At 35.5% G+C, this 22,665-nt stretch overlaps 1 protein-coding gene and 1 long non-coding RNA gene across 4 annotated transcripts in view; one reads left to right on the top strand and one right to left on the bottom strand.

Moving 5' to 3' along the window:
• The window catches only part of LOC141424792 (uncharacterized), a 53,364-nt gene extending 32,658 nt beyond the window's left edge, over positions 1-20,706 (bottom strand). Inside the window, exons 1-2 of the long non-coding RNA XR_012449701.1 lie at positions 20,626-20,706; positions 17,916-17,992 (exon numbers count right to left, since the gene is read on the bottom strand). This is a non-coding gene — a long non-coding RNA (uncharacterized lncRNA). The remainder of the gene's footprint in view (positions 1-17,915; positions 17,993-20,625) is intronic.
• A 49-nt stretch (positions 20,707-20,755) lies between these two features.
• Positions 20,756-22,665, top strand: part of Zwint (ZW10 interacting kinetochore protein) — a 69,419-nt gene continuing 67,509 nt past the window's right edge. For 2 of the 3 annotated variants that reach the window (XM_074078888.1, XM_074078887.1), the window contains exons 1-4: positions 20,756-20,960; positions 21,843-21,933; positions 22,098-22,221; positions 22,394-22,560. In XM_074078888.1, coding sequence (XP_073934989.1) covers positions 20,911-20,960; positions 21,843-21,933; positions 22,098-22,221; positions 22,394-22,560 — 432 coding nt within the window. In that variant the 5' untranslated portion in view covers positions 20,756-20,910. The remainder of the gene's footprint in view (positions 20,961-21,842; positions 21,934-22,097; positions 22,222-22,393; positions 22,561-22,665) is intronic. The other variant, XM_074078886.1, reaches the window with a different exon arrangement.

Genomic DNA, 22,665 nt, shown 5'->3' with positions numbered 1-22,665 from the left:
CAAGACACAAAAACAGAGAATTTGAAAAAACAAAAGAAGAAATAAAGGAAACCATAGAAGCACTGTATAAACACCAAAGTGAAAGAGAGAACACGATGAATAAACAGATAAATGAACTCAGGACAAAAATAGACAATATTAAAGAGGAAAACAGCCAGGATATGGAAAACCTCAGAAAAAAGAATGAAACAGAACTGCAAAACAAAATGGAAGGCCAATCCAGCAAAATAGAACAAACAGAAGACAGAATCTCAGAACTTGAAGATGAAATGGTAATTAAAGGAAAAACCGAAGAACTATTAATTAAACAACTCAAGACCTGTGAAAAGAAAATGCAAGAACTCACCGACTCCATCAAAAGACCAAACTTGAGAATCATGGGCATTAAAGAAGGAGAAGAGGTGTAAGCGAAGGGAATGCATAATATATTCAACAAAATAATAACAGAAAATTTCCCAAATCTAGAGAAAGATATTCCCATACAGATGCAAGAGGCCTCCAGGACACCAAACAGACCAGATCAAAATAGAACTACCCCATGACATATCATCATTAAAACAACAAGTTCAGAAACTAGGGAAAGAATATTGAAGGCTGCAAGAGAGGAAAAAAAAAGTAACATACAAATGTGAACCCATCAAAAATCACAGCAGACTTCTCAACAGAAACATTAAAAGCAAGAAGAGTGTGGGGTGAGATCTTCCGGGCACTGAATGAAAATAACTTCAACCCCAGGATACTCTACCCAGCAAAACTATCATTCAAAATAGATGGAGCAATAAAAGTCTTCCATGATAAGCAGAAACTAAAACAATATGTGACCACAAATACACCACCAGGAAAGATTCTTCAAGGGATTCTGCAAACAGAAAGTGAAACCCAACTTAACCATGAAAACACAGGCAGCACCAAACCACAGGATAAGAAAAAGCAAGACAGTAGAGAGTAACCTCAACTTAGGTACACACAATCAAATTTTCAAACAACTAAGACAACTAAATGACAGGAATCACCACATACCTATCAGTACTAACACTTAATGTTAATGGACTTAATTCCCCCATCAAAAGGCACCACTTGATGAAATGGATTAAAAAGGAGGATCCAACAATTTGTTGCTTACAGGAGACCCATCTCACCGACAGAAATAAGCATAGGCTTACGATGAAAGGCTGGAAGAAGATTTACCAAGCCAATGGCCCCCGAAAACAGGCAGGAGTAGCAACACTTATCTCTTACAAAGTAGACGTCAAACCTACATTGATCAAACGAGATAAAGAAGGACATTCCATACTAATAAAAGGGGAAATAGACCAAAAGGAAATAATAATTATCAATCTGTATGCACCCAATGTCAATGCACCCAATTTCATCAAACATACCCTGAAAGACTGAAAAGCATATAAAAATGCCAACACAGTGGTTGTGGGAGACTTTAACACCCCATTATCATCAATAGATAGGTCATCCAAACAAAAAATCAATAAAGAAATCCAAGATCAATAGATCAAATGGACCTAGTTGATGTCTACAGAACATTTCATCGAACCTCTACACAATATACATTCTTCTCAGCAGCCCATGGAACCTTCTCCAACATAGATCATATCCTAGGGCACAAAGCAAGTCTCAGCAAATATAAGAAAATAGAAATTATACCGTGCATACTATCTGATCACAATGCAGTAAAATTAGAACTCAACAACAAAAGTAAAGACAAAAAATATGAAAACAACTGGAAAATAAATAACTCATTACTTAATGAAGAATGGATCATCGATGAAATAAAAGAGGAAATTAAAAAGATCCTGGAAGTCAATGAAAATGAAAACTCAACCTACCAGAACCTATGGGACACAGCTAATGCAGTACTGAGAAGAAAGTTTATAGTCATGAGTGCATATTTTAAAAAGACTGAAAGATCCCAAATCAATGACCTAATGATACATCTCAAACTCCTAGAAAAACAAGAACAAGCAAATCCCAAAACAAATATAAGGAGAGAAATAATAAAAATCAGAGCTGAAATCAACGAAATAGAAATCAAAAAAACCATACAAATAATTAATGAAACAAAAAGTTGGTTCTTTGAAAAAATAAACAAGATGGAGAGACCCCTGGCAAACCTGACTAAAATGAGGAGAGAAAAAACCCAAATTAGTAGAATCAGGAATGCAAAAGGGGAGATAACAACAAACACCATGGAAGTCCAGGAAATCATCAGAGACTACTTTGAGAACCTATACTCAAATAAATTTGAAAATCTTAAAGAAATGGACAGATTTCTAGATACATATGACCATCCAAAACTGAACCAAGAGGAAATTAATCACCTGAATAGATCTATAACACAAAATGAAATTCAAGCAGCAATCAAGCGTCTCCCCAAAAAGAAAAGTCCAGGACCTGATGGATTCTCTGCTGAATTCTATCAGACTTTTAAAGAAGAACTGATACCAACCCTCCTTAAACTGTTGTACGAAATACAAAGGGAAGGAAAACTGCCTAACACATTTTATTGAAGCCAGTATTACACTTATCCCAAAACCAGGCAAAGACACCTCCAAAAAGGAGAACTATAGGCCAATCTCCATAATGAACACTGACGCAAAAATCCTCAACAAAATAATGGCAAACCGAATTCAACAACACATCAAAAAGATTATTCACCACGACCAAGTAGGCTTCATCCCAGGGATGCAGGGGTGGTTCAACATACGAAAATCAATAAACGTAATAAACCACTTTAACAGAAGCAAAGACAAAATCCACTTGATCATCTCAATAGATGCAGAAAAAGCCTTTGATAAGATCCAACACCATTTCATGATAAAAGCTCTAAGAAAACTAGGAATAGAAGGAAAGTACCTCAACATTATAAAAGCTATATATGACAAACCTACAGCCAGCATTATACTTAATGGAGAAAAACTGAAACCATTCCCTCTAAAATCAGGAACTAGATAAGGATGCCCACTATCTCCACTCTTATTCAACATAGTACTGGAATTCCTAGCCAGAGCAATTAGGCAAGAAGAAGGAATAAAAGGAATACAAATAGGTAAAGAAACTGTCAAAATATCCCTATTTGCAGATGACATGATCCTATACCTTAAAGACCCAAAAAACTCTACTCAGAAGCTTCTAGAATCATCAATAGCTATAGCAAGGTAGCAGGATATAAAATCAACATAGAAAAATCATTAGCATTTCTATACACTAACAATGAGCAAACTGAAAAAGAATTTATGAAAACAATTCCATTTACAATAGCCTCAAAAAAAATCAAATACCTAGGTGTAAACCTAACAAAAGATGTGAAAGACCTCTACAAGGAAATCTATACACTTCTGAAGAAAGAGATTGAGGAAGACTATAGAAAGTGGAGAGATCTCCCATGCTCATGGATTGGTAGAATCAGCATAGTAAAAATGTCTATACTCTCAAAAGTAATCTACATGTTTAATGCAATTCCCATCAAAATTCCAATGACATTCATTAAAGAGATCGAAAAATCTACTGTGAAATTTATATGCAAACACAGGAAGCCATGAATAGCCAAGGCAATGCTCAGTCAAAAGAACAATGCTGGAGATATCACCATACCTGACTTCAAACTATATTACAAAGCAGTAGCAATAAAAACAGCATGGTACTGGCACAAAAACAGACATAAAGACCAGTGGAACAGAATAGAGGACCCAGATATGAAGCCACAAAACTATAACCAACTTGTCTTTGACAAAGGAGCTAAAAATATACGATGGAGAAATAGCAGCCTCTTCAACAAAAACTGCTGGGAAAACTGTTTAGCAGTCTGCAAAAAATTGAAACTACATCAATGTATATCACCCTATATCAAGATTAACTCAAAATGGATCAAGGATCCTAATATCAGACCCCAAACTCTAAAGTTGATACAGGAAAGAGTAGGGAATACTCTGGAATTAGTAGGTATAGGTAAGAACTTTCTCAACGAAACCCCAGCAGCACAGCAACTAAGAGATAGCATAGATAAATGGGACCTCATAAAACTAAAAAGCTTCTGTTCATCAAAAGAAATGGTCTCTAAACTGAAGAGAACACCCACAGAGTGGGAGAAAATATTTGTCAGCTGCACATCAGACAAAGGACTAATAACCAGAATATATAGGGAACTTAAAAAACTAAATTCTCCCAAAACTAATGAACTAAAGAAATGGGCAAGTGAACTAAACAGAACTTTCTCAAAAGAAGAAATTCAAATGGCCAAAAAACATATGAAAAAATGCTCACCATCTCTAGCAGTAAAGGAAATGCAAATTAAAACCATGCTAAGATTCCACCTCACCCCTGTCAGAATAGCCATCATCAGCAACACCACCAACAGGTGTTGGCGAGGATGTGGGGAAAAAGGAACCCTCTTATACTGTTGGTGGGAATGTAAACTAGTACAACCACTCTGGAAAAAAATTTAGAGGCTACTTAAAAAGCTAGACATTGATCTACCATTTGATCTAGCAATACCACTCTTGGGGATATACCCAAAAGACTGTGACACAGGTTACTCCAGAGGTACCTGCATACCCATGTTTATTGCGGCACTATTCACAATAGCCAAGTTATGGAAACAGCTAAGATGCCCCACCACTGACGAATGGAATAAGAAAATGTGGTATCTATACACAATGGAATTTTATGCAGCCATGAAGAAGAACGAAATGCTATCATTTGCTGGTAAATGGATGGAATTGGAGAACATCATTCTGAGTGAGGTTAGCCTGGCCCAAAAGTCCAAAAATCGTATGTTCTCCCTCATATGTGGACATTAGATCAAGGGCAAACACTACAATGGGATTGAACTTTGAGCACATGATAAAAGCGAGAGCACATAAGGGAGGGGTGAGGATACGTAAGACACCTAAAAAACTAGCTAGCATTTGTTGCCCTTAACGCAGAGAAACTAAAGCAGATACCTTAAAAGCAACTGAGGCCAATAGGGAAAGGGGACCAGGAACTAGAGAAAAGGTTAGATCAAAAAGAATTAACCTAGAAGGTAACACACACACACAGGAAATCAATGTGAGTCAATTCCTTGTATAGCTATCCTTATCTCAACCAGCAAAAACCCTTGTTCCTTCCTATTATAGCTTATACTCTCTGTACAACAAAATTAGAAATAAGGGCAAAATAGTTTCTGCTGGGTATTGAGGGGATTTGGGGGAGAGGGAGGGGCAGAGTGGGTGGTAAGGGAGGGGTTGGGGGCAGGGGGGAGAAATGACCCAAGCCTTGTATGCACATATGAATAATAAAAGAAAAAAAAAAGAATTTGCATTTGCCTCTCAGTGGCCATCACATTGTAAGAAGTGCTGTGAAATTTATCTGTTTAGTCTGGTTGAGATGTTCTCAGCTTTTTGGTTTTTTTAACTGAGTAAAAGGCAAAGATTGATCATTCAGAATATAGTTTATGCTGCATACATATAATGAAGAAATTCAAGTCTAGCCAAGAAAGCTAGATTTCTACTTGAAATCTTAGAGCTTAGATCTTATGATACATATCATGAGGGACAGAGGACTTTAAAAAATGAAAGAATAGCCCAAAAGAAGACAGAAGCGTCAGAATTTAGGCTGTGAATGAATATTTGTTGAGTGACTGGATTAGCAATCCAAGGGATGCTCTCAGAATCACTAATGAAAGTAAGCACAGCCCATTGTTACACAAATTTGAAAAGCCACATACCCTACTCTCTTCATGCTGCTATAAAAAATTACTGTAAGCTATGTGGCTTACAAACAACAAAAATTATTTCTCACAATTCTGAAGGTTGAGATGTCGAAGATCAAAATGCTAGCAGATTTAGGTGTCAGATGAGAACCCACTTACAGGTTTGTGGACAGCAATTTTTTGCCTCTGTCCTCACATGGCATAAGAGTAAACAACCTCCCTGGGTCTCTTTTCTAAGGGCACGAAGTCCTTTGTGAGCCTATTGACTCCCAAAGTCTCCTCATACATTGAATGTTCACACTCATACAGTTTTGAGCAAACACAAACATTTAGAACAGAACACCACAAATGAGATATTCATTTTGACACAGTGGATCACCTTTACTATGACAATCCTAGCTTTGTAAACTATGTAACGCTCATAAGAGCATTTATAAGCTATTGCCTTTAATCTGATAAAGAGTAAAGATCTGATAAAGATTCCCATTTCTGAGCTAAAACTTCAAATGTAAAGAGAGCTATAAGAATACAGCTAATGAGTTATCTCTTAGGGTCTAGGACACTTGATTCCTGTTCCCACTTGATTGCTATACAGTGAATTATTTTTTTCAGATAATGATTGATTACTGTGTTAATTATTGAGTCAATTATATTTTTCCTGAACTTTAGATTGATATAATATGAATAATTTCTTTAAGCACAAATAACAAAATTTGTTTTGCACAAAGATGAAAATTAGAGGCACTAGGCAATGCATTTGACATCCTGTAGCCAAAGGACAAATGTCAGCAGACAAATTTGTACTGTCTGAGCAAGTTCTCAGCAGCTCCACAAGAAAGTCATAATGTGTTTCTCATTACACTCACTAGGCTCCACTCTGAAATATTAAGGAGAAAATGTTATCATAATAGAAAAAAAGAAGAGCAAAACATTATCAGCTATTAGAGTTTAAGGTGCTGTAAAGGTCATTGAGCCTGTTTTCTTCAATTTACATTTAAAGGTATTTCAGCCAGTTTAAGCAACAATTCAATCTCAGGCTGTTGGGTGGAGGTGAATCCCAGACTAGGTACCAGTTTCTTGCTAATGGACCCTGTTCTCTTTCTATACCTCAATATTGCCTTGCTAACTTAATGAAGCACTAAGATTTTCATAGACATTGCTTGAAACTGTGGACTCACTTCCCAAAGTCTGATTGGTCCAGAGGCAGGTAAATCTCTCTTCTGTTCTCTGAATTTCAATCATTTTGCCCTTGCTTTTTTTCCTTCTACTTTTATTTTCATTGTATTTCTATTAATATAGGAACCTATAAATTTTTGGATAAAAATGTGAATTGCTTCCCAACCCCCAAATACAAGACAGATATGAGAGGCATAAAATTTCATTAATGAAAAATGGATAATTACACATTGAGCTTTATTTTGAATTTTTTTCTTGAGGAGGACTATTTACTTACATTCCTCATTCCACTTTGTTATTGATTTTGTTATTATATTTTGTATAGATATATATTTTTAATGAGAAACAGTATAGTTTAATAAGAATTTAATGTGCCATTATATTATTAAATTTAAAATTAAAATGTTTGACTTTCTTTTATTTTTTTTATTTTATTTAAGTAAATATCCCATATGTAGAAGCACATACCAGTTGCCTTCTTTTTCTTTACTGTTGTGTAATTGAGTATGCATGTATATATATATTTATTTTCTCATGCAAAGAAGTAGCAATTTAAGTAAAGGAAGTTATTAGGGATATACATGGACCTTAGTCTTAACACATATATTATTGTCTAATTTTGATATCCTTTCATGATTCTTTTCTCTAGACCTAGCAACAGGATAAAAGTATTTCAGTTACCCAAATACCAGGAAACACAATTCTCCACAAACAAAGAAAGCATGATACTAAAATGATTATAAGGCTGAAAATAATGTAATAATTATTACATTGTTAAAGAAATGTGACTTCAAGATCTATGATCAGATAATTGTGACTAAATCCAAACTATGGTATTATGTTATGTTTCAAATTGATAAAAACTTGTGCATTAGTCAGTTTGGGCTTCCACATATTTAGCTGGCTTAAACAACGGAAATTTACTTTCTGACTGTTCTAGAGCCTGGAAGTCAAGATGAAGGTGCCAACAGCATTGGTCACTGCTGAGGTTTTTCTCTTTGGCTGAAGGACTGCCTTCTTCCTGCTGTGTCCTCACGTGGCCTTTCCTCTGTGTGTAAGCTCTCCTGGTATCTCTTCCTTTCCTTACAAGGACACTAGTGCTACTGGATTAGGACCCTATCCTTATGACTTAATTTAAGTCATACTTGATTAAGTATGCATACTTAATTTTAGTCATGACTTGATTATCTTTTTAAAATTCCTAACCCCAAATACAGTGACACTGGAAGATAGGTCTTAAAAATACAATTTTGACTGGGAAACAATTCTATCCAAAAGAGTATAGATTCTAAAAAAAAACTCATTATAAATTAATATGTATTATGGATCAGTACTCTTGAAGTACCCATTATATTATTGTCAATCCTGCCGGACATTTTGGATTATGGATTATGTCCAGATACTTCTTCCCAGAATTATTATATCATTCTGGATAACATGAGGAGTATAATATGAAACAATATATAGTGGTTTAGTTGTATAATTAGTATGTGGTAGTAACATTAGTATCTTCAACAGTATACTATGTGGCAGGTACTCTCATAATTTATTTATATTCATTATATTATTTGATGCTTCTAATAAGACTATAAATTCTATGAAATATAATTTTTTGGTGAATTGTGTAAAGAAAAACAAGACTTAGACATGTTAAATCCTATGGAAAATTACCACTTCTGCTTCCTTATAGAATGCATCTGCTAGATCTTTTCCAGATCCTAATCTTTGTTGAAATTCTTGAGCTATTTAATTGATCAAGACTCAATGTACACAGCTTCTCTCCCAAATTCTGCCTCTGTGGTTGTCATAATTTACATTGATTTTTATATAACCATTGAAATTTATCTTACTACAATTACAATATGACTATGTAAGTGTGTATGTGTGTTTATATGTGTGTATATATTTGTGTATGTATCTGTGTATATGGTAGAGTAATATAATAAATTTGGGACCTATCTGCCATAGATGGATACAGAATAATATTTAAATTTGGAAAGCAGGTTTAAGTATTTTCACCTACATGAAGGGAAATATCGAAGAAAAAGCTGTGAGGGTTTAAAGGAATTATTCCAAAGTTGTTAACTTGGATAGAGTAAAGTCATTGTTGAGAAAATCATTCTTAGACCCTTTAGTATTTTTAAGGTAAGTAAATATATCAACCATAAAACAGAATATTCATCTGATGAATAAATTTTCTAATGCATAGATTTAGCCAAGAAAATTAATGAGGAATAAAAGGGAGAAGAATCGAAATAAAACAAAAGAAAAGCAACTGGAAATAGAAACTTAGGGTCAACTCAAGTCAATGCATTGCATCTCTGTAGCTTCTCTCTAAGGATGGAAAAGATAGAGTAGCACAAATATTCTCCCTTTTTGCAGAGAAACAATAGTTCTCAATCCCTTTAGAGTTTCACTGACCAATGTAACTATTAGCTAATCAAGGCTACTTAAATTAAATTGTAAATTAACTTAATTAAAAAAATCTACTCTGTTCATCGCACTTAACCACATTTCAAGTGTTTACAAGCCATGTGTAGACTTGTGGCAACTTTTTAGGGGGAATATAGAAATAGGGATATAAATAATTACAAAAGGTTCAGTTGGACAGCAAAACTCAAAGCCTTCCTATTTATATAAAACAAGTATACAGAGATGGTACCCTGAAGACCTAATGTTAAGGAAAATTGAACAACTCTGCTAAGACAATGGATGTTCTCACAAAAGAGTATTCTGATGGCATTTAGAAAGAAATTTAAAAATCTAAGCCATAATTGGGACTAATTTGTTTGGATTCTACAAATATTTGTTGTGCAACAACTATGTATCAGGCTGTATGTTGTATACTAGTAATAAAATAATGTAGCTCAAGATGATCAAAGTCCAGAAGTGATGTCAACAAGATAGCAATATGGTAAGTCATAACCCCAGTTGTTTATAGAAGAACTTTGTGAGAATTCCTGACATCAGGAAGTTTCAGTCCTCATACAAGCTCAAAGTCAAGAACAGTTTCACTGAAATAAGTAAGAAGAGGCATTGCATCAGCCCCTCCCTGAATCAGGCACAGGTCATGATAGGGAGGAAAAGTCCAACTGATAGCTTCTCCATTGACAAAGAAAGAAGATTGGAATAGGTGCCCAAATTCTGGCTTTTCAAGGAATTGCAGAGGGACTCCTTGTCACCTTAGAAAAGAAAGAGAATCCAATCATATGCTACAGCAAGATGAATCTTTATGACATATTGGAAAATTATGTAAGCTAGATGCAGAAAGACAAATATTTCATAATTCCACTTATGTGATGGCATCTTAAAATTCTCAAAGTTTTGTTTTTTAGAAGCAGAATGGTTTTTTTTATTGGTTTGTAGAGGCTAGGAGGAGGAAATGAGAAGTTGATGTTTGGTGGACACAGAGCTTCAGGTATGAAAGGTGAAAATTTCTAGACATCTGATGTAAAATTATGAGCATACAGCTAACGCTAACATGCTTCTCTCAGACATTTGTTAAGAATGTGATTTCATGTTATATGTTTTTATCACAATTTAAAAAAGAGGAATTGTTTGAAAAGATGTTCTAAATCTATCCAGGGTAAGAACCCTTAAATATGAGTACATAACATTGCTCCCAAAACATAATTAGAAATATTGAAGTCAGTATATATAGAGTGTGACATAGTAGAACAGAGGAGAAACACTTAGCTAACTTCCAATGGCTACCAGGATCACCAGGAAAGCTTTCTGAAGAACTAATGTAAAATACAGGGACAGAAAGTAAATGGAACTTTGCACTTTAGTGTGAAGGCTCATAAGATGAGTTGGTATTTCAGTCAAAGGGGGAAGATAGTGAGAAATGTTAAGGTCAGTGGAAAGAAGATTTTACTTTAGGGTAGGGAGTAGGGATTGGGGAAAATTAGAGAGTGAGAAGAAGAAAAAAGGTTTTGAATGTATATTAGATAGGGACTATTAAAACAGTTAAAGGTTTGATCTCTCAAATGTTCACCAAATAGGCCTTACCTTTCATATTTATTTTATTGACACCCTGCACCATGATCTCCATACTAAATTCAGTGTGTTGCTGTCATTAATGTTCTAAATATGCATTAAAAGACTTAATAAGCAATGGAAATACATGATGCAATTTGCATTTTAAAGAACTCAACTTATATTTCGTAAGTAGATTGTAGAAATTCTCAATAACTCTGAAAGTCTATTTGCAATCTGAAAAGAACAACTATGGTGCCATATATAATTACATAGTATACTGAACACCTGTTGGGGTAGTTTACATATCTACTCAGATAATCTGTATGTTTATAAACATTATTTATGATATTAGCATGAGAATTTTAGTGATACATTGTATTTTTTTGTTTTTGTTTTATTCTCAGTTCCAAGGTTGGTTTAGTAATTTTTACTATGATCATTAATTAGTTTGGAAAAAATACTAGACACACAACCTTAGCATATTTCTAGTGACTTCTTACGTAAAAGAAGTTTGAGTGTTGATGGCACCTAAACTGATACACTCTGCTTATCATCAAAGCAGAATATATCAACACAATGAAACATTTTCTGGATGCAGACCAAAAGTTCCAACAAAGGTACAGACTGCATTAACAGCTGGATGGACATTAGCCATGACATATTTGTCCTTGATAGTCACAGGTAATAGCCAGTGGGTGGATTTCTCTCACAGTGGTGAACATATTTGGAAAACCAAGAGTGTGTGACCAGCTGCTCACAGGTGAAAACTCTGTTGAGCCTTTCATTTTTGGAAGCTCAACTGCTTTAATTCATACCCCACAGATGCCGTTGCTTGGGAAAATGAACAGAATCCCCTATTGTTTTACACCAATTCAATTGACTTGCTGCTGTTTCCCACTGCTGCCAGCTGTGTCAAAGGGTTTTCATGCTGCCTTGGGAGCTGCAACTATATGCTTAACTGATCTCTAGATCAGTTCTGGAGAAAGGATATGAGAAACAATGCACACTTGAGTAGAAGGGGTCACAAATTATAAGCAAAGCTTTTTAGGTTATTAAAAAAGAAAATATGATTATAAAATTAAAATTCATTGCCCCAAATTCTACATTGGTTAGTAACACAAGGGGTATTTTTTCCAACAATATTGTTACTAGAATAGTCCATCAACAGCACTTTCTTGTCCCTCTCTCCTTCCCTCCCTCCCTCCCTCCTTCTTTCCTTCCTTTCTTCCTTCCTTCCTTCCTTCCTCTGTGCAACTCCTTACTTATTAATTCAGTTATTCACAATTTTGTTGTCCAGGTACATAACATGTTTTGATATCATTGATAATTTCTCATGATATAAAAGTATGTTATTGCTCAGTGTGATGGTTCATGTCTGTAATCCCAGCTCTGGGGAGGCTGAGGCAGGAGCATTTCATCTTCAAAAGCAGTTTGAGCTACATATGAAGACCACGTCTAAAAAAACAAAAACAAATGCAAACTAACATTAAATTAGTTAAATGGTTTAGATTCACTTTTCTCCACACTTTTTCTTTAGGTACAATTCTATTGCCTGGAAATCGCTTAATAAAAAACAGTAAGAGGACTTTGAGAACTAGAAAGTAAAAAGCAAACAGGATAGAGTATAGGATTGAGAAAAAATGTGGAGAGTTCCCTGGGTTTTTTCTGTTTTTTCTCTGATACCCCAGGTGCTGGAAAGGCTTGCAACAAGGAACCACCAACAGACATGAAAGAAAAAAAGGAGGAAAAAGAAAAAAGAAAAAACCTGATTTTCCTGGTCAAGGTTATTGGAAAGTAGGATCCCAATGCACCTAATGGGAAGCTCCAATCCCTTTTCCACAAAAAGGCCTCTTGATGATTCCATTGACTAACAGCAGTGGCAGCAGGAAATCCGCATCTAATCCCAGACTCCCATCCACAACTCAGGACAGGTGTATGGTACCTTAGCTATTCTATCCCCCCCATCCAGAACCAGAGTCAAAAAAGTAGTGCCATTTGCATACAGCTACAGCAGTAGCAAAGTCTGTATTTTCCTGGCTTTCACCCAGTGGCATAAGACTAAAATCCAGTGGCTTCCTGCCTCACACTGAAAGAGTGTCCTGCAACTCCACAGATGGCACCAGCTGGGATTGAGCAGGGACTCCAGCAACACCAGAAAACAAAGCAGATGCCATTAACATTGCAGAGGTTCAGAAACTAAGCTTTATGAGAATTAAATTTCAGAGATGTTTATTAGAAATCACACATTAAGTTTCACAGTGACCGGATGCTAAAACAGAAGACTTAGGTAGGAAAAAAGAAGCCTAACAAAACAATCAAAAAGTCCAGGATACAATTAAAAAGTGCTTATTATATTAAGAACCAGGACAAAAAACAATTTAAAATGCCAATAAAAATGCCAATATGGAAATAAATCTGATATTGGAGTTTTTTGACAGAGATTTTAAAGCAACTGTTATAAACATGCTTTGAAAATCATCTACAAATTCTCTTGAAATGTGAAAACAGAAAATTTCTGTAAATAAATAAAAATAATATAAAATAACTAAATGGAATTATATAGCAAAGAACTAAATTAACTGAAATTTTAAACTAGCAAATCTTAATTTTGTAAACTAAAAATATACATATAACACGTTTAATTACTTTAGATATTAAAATGTCTAAATATACAAATGTAAAGACAAGATTTGGTAGAGTGGATTAAAAAACACATGATTACATGCTATTTGCAGAAACTCACTTCATAGTTTAATATGGAAGGTTAGAGTATGGTAAAGGTAGGTTACAGTATGGAAAAAATATCTTGCATAAATTAATAATTACAGCATTTAGACATGGCACACTAAAAATTACTATGAACAATGAACGGTATTAATGAAGGCTATTATAAGTATAAAAAAAGACAACACTATAAATAAAATTGGTATATCAAGCAGATATAGCAAATCTATGGTGTATGCAACAAACAAAAGGGCTTTTTATTGTTGTTTACTAGTGTTCTTTTTTTTTATTGCTGTGCTGGGTGGGGGTACACTGTGTCATTTACAAAGGTTCTTACAATATATCAAATATATCATACCTGAATATACCACCTCCACCATTCTCCTTTACCCAAACCCCCATTTAAGAAATAGTTTCAACAGGTACCTTTTTTGTTTACATTCATGTGTACACTGTATTTGCACCATATTCTCCCTCTTATACCCTTTCCCCACTTCCTCCCACCTCCCACTGATCTAAACCACCCTAGGCAGGCCCTACTAGCCCTCCTGTTCTCTGATTTTAAAGGGCTTTAACTTCATGAGGCAAAAACTAACAGGAAAAGAGAAGTAGAAAAATCCTACTATACTACACATACTAGTGAGTGGCTTCCTCTTCCTACACAAAAATATAGGAGATTAAATAACATCTTCAACCAAGAGAGGTTTCATCTGACATTTACAGAATATTCCAGGGAATCTCAGTTAAAAATAAAAAGGTATTACTAGTATTACTACTAATAATAAGAGCATAAGTTGGTAATAATGAAAGAAGGAAATCTACGAAAAATAAGCTCAAAGTTAGTACTGAAAAATATCTTGAAATGGATAAAACTCTAGGAAGACTAATTAGGAGAGAAAAAGAACTAGGGAGAAAGAGAGTCAGACAGACAGAGTAGGACAGATTCAGAGATAGACTGTCTACCAGGAGTAAAAGAGGATCATACAGATCTTCAAGATATTAAAAAAGTAATTTAAAAAATGAAAACAACATTAGTCCAATAATTTTGATAATTTACAAAACGTAAAATCTTTGAAGGATGTGAATAATCAGAATAAGCTTAAGGAGAAATAGAAAATCTGATTAGATATGTACAAGTATATTTACAAAAATGTTACAGAAAAGTGGCAAAGGGCACATGGATAACTAGAAGACTATGTTTATGTATTAGATGGATTAATATTGTCAAGGTAGATATTTTCAGAATTTTGCATGTAGATTTAAGGTGAAAATAATACAAATTTGAGGAAGCGTGTCATATAAAGTGCTAAGTCAATTATTAAATTGAAAGGGAAATGGAAAAGACTAAAAATGAACTCAAATTTTTGAAAATAAATGAAGCTCAAAGATATATATAAATTCATTACAATTATTAATATAAATTCATAGAAATATAATATGCTAGTATTGGCATATTATATTATTTACATATATTAAAATAATTTGACAGCAATATTTTCAAGAATGAACCTTAACACTAATCTCACATCACACTCAAATATTTCTTTGGCCTGTATCATAGTTATAAACCTCTAAGTGAGAAAACAAACTTTATGGTAGAAATACGTGACAAAAATCTTTGTGTCCTTCTTACAAGCCAATAGTAAGTTTAGATTTACAAACCATAAAATAAAGCTCTCATATATTAAGTTAAATAAATTTTCTTTTATTTGCTTTTTGTGAGACACCTTTAAGTAAATGAAAATGAGCCAGATATAGTGGTGAATGTCTTCAGTCCCAGCATTCAGGAGGCTGAGGCAGGAAGATTGCTTGAAACTGGGAGACTGAGATCAGTCTGAGCAACATAATGAGGTAGCAGTTCAAAAAAATAATTGAATACATAAATAAACATTTTAAAACACTATTCCCCAAACTTGTAAAACATCAGCACATCATTACTTTTATATAGAGATAAAGAAATAATGAAAAGCGATACAATAATCACCATGATTTTCTCAAAGTTTTGCTTACTGGGAAACTGAAATAACTCTCCAAGTCCAAACAGTTTTGTAGACAGGGCATTTTTGTGATACATATAAGGGTGAATATGCTGACAAATAACATATTTTATTTTTTAATAAACCTTATCTGTAGGAAATATAACCTTACCTGAGAATTTATGATTTTCCTCATAATCATCTTTAAACAAAATTTCCATAGGGATTATGTCTATAATAATATTACAATATCATAGAGTAGACAGATATGAATGCCACAGCAGACAATCCCAGATTATCACTGTGTTCTTTTCTTTTCCAAACCACACACTTTATGCACCTATGACATAATAGCTGTTTAGGGGTGAATCTTGATGGTTCAAGAATGGTAAAACCAAACAACTTAGCACTTACGTTATCAACAAAAAGTTACAAAAAACTATTCTTAAAATAAAAGGGAAATATTTGTGTACAAAGATGCAATTATATCCTTTGAAATTTGATAGATTCATTGGGAACAACCTAAACATGATGATTAAGTGCAACAGATACATAAAATCTAGGCTAATACTTAAAAACAACCCCTTTAGCTTTTAGGCTTTCGTCATGGTGTTTTGGTTCATTAAGGTTAGAAAACAAAGGGTAGGAGCTGGATGGTTAGACTGTGATTCGAAATGATTCAATAGGCTTTCATGGGCATTTATTCCCAGTGAGACATCCTTTCTCATGAGGGCCTTGCAATTTAGTTCAGATGGTCCGTGTCCAAATTGCATGGATGCTGAGCAATGTTAGACAAATGACAGACTAAATAGGGAATTGAGCAGTGTGTAAGTCAGAATCTATCCATCTGGAACTAGCAAGCCAAGGCAAGAATTGCCTTATGATCTGCAATTTAGATGCTAAACATGAAAATCCCTCCTAAAGCAAAATGTAATATCTTCCTCTGAAAACTCTAGCAAAGCACAGCTAAAGCTAACCTAACATTATACTAACACTGACTTTTTGAATTGTAGCTCATGGAAGATCAGCAGTTGCTTTCTGAGCTAAATGTTATGCATCTGGGGTGGTATTTCTAAAGTGTTGGTTTAGTGAAATAAAAAATTAGAGTTTTAAGTTTATTGATCAAGTTGACTTGAAAAATGAATGATAGAAAATTGTGAAAGGTGAAGATTGTTAATCATACAAAATATTGGAACTGGGAAATTAGCTGAATCCGTATTTTATACATTTAAGTATTTCCTGAGTTCTTATCTGATAGATTACTACAAAATAATTTCTGAAGTTATTCATATTTTGGATTTTCTTTACAAATAACTCTTAAAATGGGCTGATAAAAATTGCAGCTAAAATTGAATAACATCCACTATGTGTCAAACATAAGTAGAGGTATTTTGCAAAAATACCTTCTATAGTTTCTCACAGGAAACTTTCTCATTATTATTATCATCATATCATATCTTTATCATCATCATTCTTACCTAATAAATGACAAATTAAATTCTCAGCAAGAAAATTTTCCAAAGTCACACATACATGAAGAAGTTGAACTGCTATTGAATTTTGGTCTCCCTTATTCCAAAGACCATGTTCTTTGCTTTTTCACAAATTGTGCTGTAAGAAATGTGATTAGAAGCATCTTTAAGGGGCAAATCATTTCCTCTGATGAAATATGCCACTCATTTACTTTTGGTTTTGATCATCTGAAATTCATTTTCTAACCCACTCACCTTACATATAAAACATATATAGAAAATATAATTGAAGATAAAAAATGGTAATAATGGTGGTCATTTGAATGTTTTGATTGAAGGGTATTTAAAAAATCTATTGTACTAAGATATGCTCTTTCTTCTGTCTGAAATTCTCAACAAATACTTTTTATATTTAAAATATCATAATGAAAATCCTATGTACAAGAAATTTATATTAACGAATTTTTAAATTTTTTTAAGATTTCAGAAACAAGGTTTAAAGTATTTTGTGGCAGAAAGGACTACTGTCATGAAGTTAAAAGGGTAAAAACAACAAAGCAACTTCAAGTACATATCAAAAATACTTATTATCAGGTACACAGTAAGATGTTGATGACACAAGAAAAAACAGACCTTTGACAAAGGCTCAGTTTTATTTCTAAAAATATCTCAGGACTAACTCTAATTGGCATATGTAATGGAATGTGCAGTCTTTGGTATCAGACATAATTTGTTTCAGATTTATCTTTCTAACTTCTTATTACTTTATAGCTTTTTGTCACATTTTACTTTCACATGTGCTATAACCTCAAATCCCATAATTTTATTCATGTGTTCACTATCTTTTCTAAAAAAATAAGCATTATGAAAATGTATACTTACTCATGAAGTTGTCATTTTTGGTGCCTTTCCTTTCATTCTTTGATATGTGTTCAGATGTCAATATTCCATTTTTCTTTCTGCATGGAATAGTTCTTTTAAATACCTTATAGTACGTTCTGAAAACCAACCCTTCTACCTTCATGTCTCTAAAAGTCTTTAGTTAACCTTCGTTTTGAATGGTGTTTGCTAGATATAGAAATCAAGCTTGATTTGCTTTTTTATTATCATTCTAGAAGTGCTTAAGATATTGCTCTACTGTCTTTTCTTTTTCTTTATTGTTGTGCTGGGAAGGGGTACATTGTTGCATTTACAAAGGTTCTTAGTATATCAACTATATCATACTTGTATTCACTCCCTCCACCTCTTCCCTTTATCCACCTCTCCCCAGATTCATGGAACAGTTTCAATGGGTATCTTTTTGCATTCACATGCATATGTACACATTTTTTACACTGTATTCACTCTCCTACCCTTCTTTCCCCTTTTCCTCCCCTCTCTCATTGGTGCCAACCCTCTCCCCTGGCAGGACCTGTTCTGCCCTCCTGTTCTCTGATTTTGCAGAAAAAAGATAAAAACTTGACATTTTTGCTAGTTTGACATAAAGATAGGGAGTTTCCTTGTGATATTTCTGTGCATGTATGTGCTATACTCCCAACTGGTTTATCTACTCTAGTTATCTACATTCTACCTTAGTCCATCTTTTATGTTGGTTTCAGCCAGTTTAAGATTTCCATATTCATTCCTATAGAGAGTGTACCACCCATATTCAAGTTCTACTGTCTTATTACTGCATTATATGTAACAAGAAATTTCCTATAGTCATTACTTATGTAGCGTGCCTCTCTCCTCCCACAGCTGTTTCAGGATTTTCTCTTTATCAATAGTTTTGGAAAGAGCTATGTAATTGTGATATTGCCTTGGTATGGTTTTATTCCTGCTTCTTGTGTTTCAAGCTTATAGAAATTCTTGGATTTATGGAATTATAATTCACATCAAATTTCATTTTTTGTTTATTGCTACTTAATTTGTTGTCCTCTCCACTGCCTCTCATTCAATCCCATTTACAAGTATATCAAACTATTAGAAATTGTTTCACAATTCTTTGTTGGTTTATTCATTTTATTTGTTTTTAAAAATATTATGTAACTCATTTTGGATAGTTTCTGGGGCAATGTTTTTAATTTCATTAATCTTATTTTTCAATCTTTAATGTGGTATTAATACCATCGATTTCACCTGTTACAACATAATGTTCATCTCTACAAGTCTGATTTAGTTCTTTATTTTATTTTGTGTCTCATTTTAATTTTGACACCTGTTTAAAGCATAACATGAATGACTTCTTGTAACACTCACCATCACCTAATTTTACATTTTTATTTTTCCCTTTAAAATAAACCTCATATCTATTTGCATTGCCCCTTCACAGTCTGCCAACGCTTTACCTCCAGTGGCCCCCAGGTCTGGACAACTATTAATGTACTTTGTGTTTCTATAAATCTGCCTAATTTGGATATTTTATATGAATGGAATCATAAAATATGAGATATTTTTCTGACTGGTTTCTTTCACTTTATGCATTTTTTTAAGGTTAATTGATATTTTATGATGTCTTAGTACTCCATTCTTTATTATGGCCAGACAGTATTCCATTGAAAAGTTATACGTTTTGTTGATTCATTCAAATCATGATGCATTGGTTCTACTTTTTAGCAATTGTAGATAATATCCCCATGGACATTTGCATACATGTTTTAATGTGCATGTATTTCATTTATATTGGACATATATCTAGGAGTGAAATTACGACTCAGGCAGTAGCTCAACATTTTGAGGAATTGCTAGTTTTTCAAAGCAGATGCATCACTTTACACTCCCACCAACAATACAAGTCCCCCTTTTTCCACATCTTTTCTGACTATATTCTGCTTATCTGTTTGAATTTATGGGTCGTAGTTTTAACAATTCCTTTAATGACCTTGTTTGTTGATTCTTACACCTATTTCAGTTCTGATCACTCATAAATTTTTCATTATGAATCTTTTTCTCCTTTTTATCAAGCTCGGTAATTGTTAACCACAACAAATATTGTAAATTGTACTTTATTGGTTTGTGACTTTTTAATCTATAAAAATAGTCTGGTCTGTCACATATTTCAGAGATTTTTTTTTAACAGTTTGATCCATTCGGGCCTTTCTTTTAAGGTATTAGGGGAATTAAAGCAATGCTCAGTCTAGGACTAATTATTGCCACAATCAGAGCAAGACTCCTCTGTGCAGTCTACCCAGTGCCCGGGGATTATGGCAGATGAGTGAAAATAGTCACGAATTCTAACGGTGTGATCTCCACGCATGTTTAGAAACTTCCTGCGATGCTGCTAGGGATCCAAGTTCCCTGTCTGAGCAGTTCTCCTTTCTCCTATGCTCTGCAGAGACCATTACCTCCCCAGAATGTCGGCTTTATCTTGCCCACGAAGGAATCCGTTAGTGTCTGCTTGGCTTTTCTCTCCTTGCATCACATCTTTTTAAAAAATCTTTGAAAGCAATATGTTTTTTGAGCTTATATTGTTTTTTACATCTCCAAGATATACATATTCCTCAGCGTTTGCCAAACAGCCCCATTGTTTCTATTGCACTATTTGATTTCTGAAAAGAAGCGTGCATGTTGTTTTCTCCGAAATCGAAACTCAGAGAATAGCTTTTCCTTTTACCCATCTGAAGGCGACAAAGCTCCGAAATCAGCAGCGTGTAGCGTCATTCAAGATCCACTTCCGTTCTCCAGCCCCCATCGCCTGTCTACTGCGCAGGCGTAGAGCCGAGGCGCGCCCTTCAGCACCAAGACGTAACTGCGCCTGCGTCAAACTAGGTCCAGAATCAGTGCCTACCAATTAGAGTGCACGATATTCCCTAATTCCCGCCTTGTGACTCATCAGCCAATCATCTGCCTTGGCGCGCAGAGTCCAAAACAGACCGAATTTGCTGAGCGCTGCGCTGCTATGGAGTCTGTGGAGACGGCAGAGACCCAGGCGGAGGCGGCGTCTCGGGAGTAAGTATCCGCTGCTATATGACAGCTGGGAGCCGATTGGGGCCGACCTTGCGGACATCTACATATAGCGTATGTCCTTTAGACCCTGAACAGCTGTTGGGGTGCTACCCCTCTGTGAGTTGATCCTGACCTCAGTCCCCAGTTTTGGGTTCCTGAAGTGACTATTGCCCCTCTCCGGTAGTACGTCCTGCCAGGGACTGTTGCCAGCCCCTCTCTCCGGAAAATTGTGTCCTAGGAGGGAACAGTTCCATTCCTGTCACCTCCATAGGCCTTTGCATGTGTTACCATTCTAACAGGGAGTTTCCACTCCCAGGAGCGGTGCCAGAGGGCCTCTTAATTTCTTTCTCATTTCTCAACGCAACCCCTTTTCAGTGTGATTTAGTAGCCTTATCTCTGTCCCCTAGTGGACGGGTTCAGCCCTTAGTAAGGAGTAAATGGAAAACCCACACACCAGTGCCTACAGCCAGCTCCTCTGTCCTGTGTCCTTCCTCAGGTCTTCTGAGACCCAACCCCAAGGTTAGTTATCCCTACTAGGAGGGCTTCTCCTAGCAGCATTGCTTTTATTCTTCCTTTCCCTGGCACATCTCCCTGACTGCCTTCAGATCTTGGCTCAAGAAGTTTTCTCGGTGAGACACTCCTGTTTAAAATTTCATCCGTGCCACTACAATGCCCCGCCCCCAAGTCCTGCTGATTTTCCCACGCATGACATTTAGTTACCACCATATGTAACATGCACATACCAGTCTTGGTTCCAGGCTGTAGGCCCTTCAAGCACTTTGGTTAGGGTGAGACTTTCAGCATTAATAGGCTCAACCACATATGTGCATGTGCATATGTAATCTAAAGATAGCATGTTTCATTGCTGTTTTCTTACTCCTCCAGGGTCCTGGCTGAAGTGGCAGACATCCTGGAACTTATAGGCTTGCAAGAAGAGGCAGAGCTGCCAGCCCAAATCCTGGCTGAGTTTGTGAGGGTATGTAAAAGATGGGACCCAACTTTTCAGAAGCCAAAGACTGGTCCTAGGACCTCCTGTTGGGATACTGGGCAGCACAGATAAAGAGCAAATGGAAGGCAAACTTGTTGGCCTGTAATGCAAGTTAGAAAGGATATTCCCTGCCTCTTTCATTGTCTAAACAGGACTCCCGGAAGAAGGACAAACTGCTTTGTAGCCAGCTTCAGGTAGTAGACTTCCTACAGAATTTCCTGACTCATGAGGATACTTCCCAGGGCCTGGATCCCTTGATTTCTGAAGACGCAAACCGTGAGTATGAGTGTTCAAGGGATTGAGTAGGGACTGGCCTGATTGGATAAGGAGGGAGGATGTGTTAAGTCTGTTGTCTGGAAAATGGGAAGACTATGAGGCTCAATATTGCAGGGATGCAGTCTACAGGCCAACCTCAATTAATGCTTTCATTCCTGGTGGCTCACCTTAGGACAGAAGGCAATTGCAGCCAAGGAACAATGGAAAGAGCTGAAGGCCACCTATCAGGAGCATGTGGAGGCCATAAGAAGTGCTGTGACCAAGGTCCTGTCCCAGGTGGAGGAGGCCCAAAGGAAGAGCACACAGCTCCAGGAGGCCGTTGAGCAGCTCCAGGCCAAGGTGTACCTAGGAAACTTGAGTTGAGGGAGGGAAGTGCTGGAAGAAGAAAAGGGAAAGAATGAGTAAGCTGGGTTGGATCTATACAATGTTCAAAGATCAAATCTG

This window comes from Castor canadensis, chromosome 7 (genome assembly GCF_047511655.1).
Source record: "Castor canadensis chromosome 7, mCasCan1.hap1v2, whole genome shotgun sequence".
NCBI lineage: Eukaryota > Metazoa > Chordata > Mammalia > Rodentia > Castoridae > Castor > Castor canadensis.
Note: the sequence above shows the minus strand (reverse complement) of the source record. Positions and strands in the feature narration are given on the sequence as shown.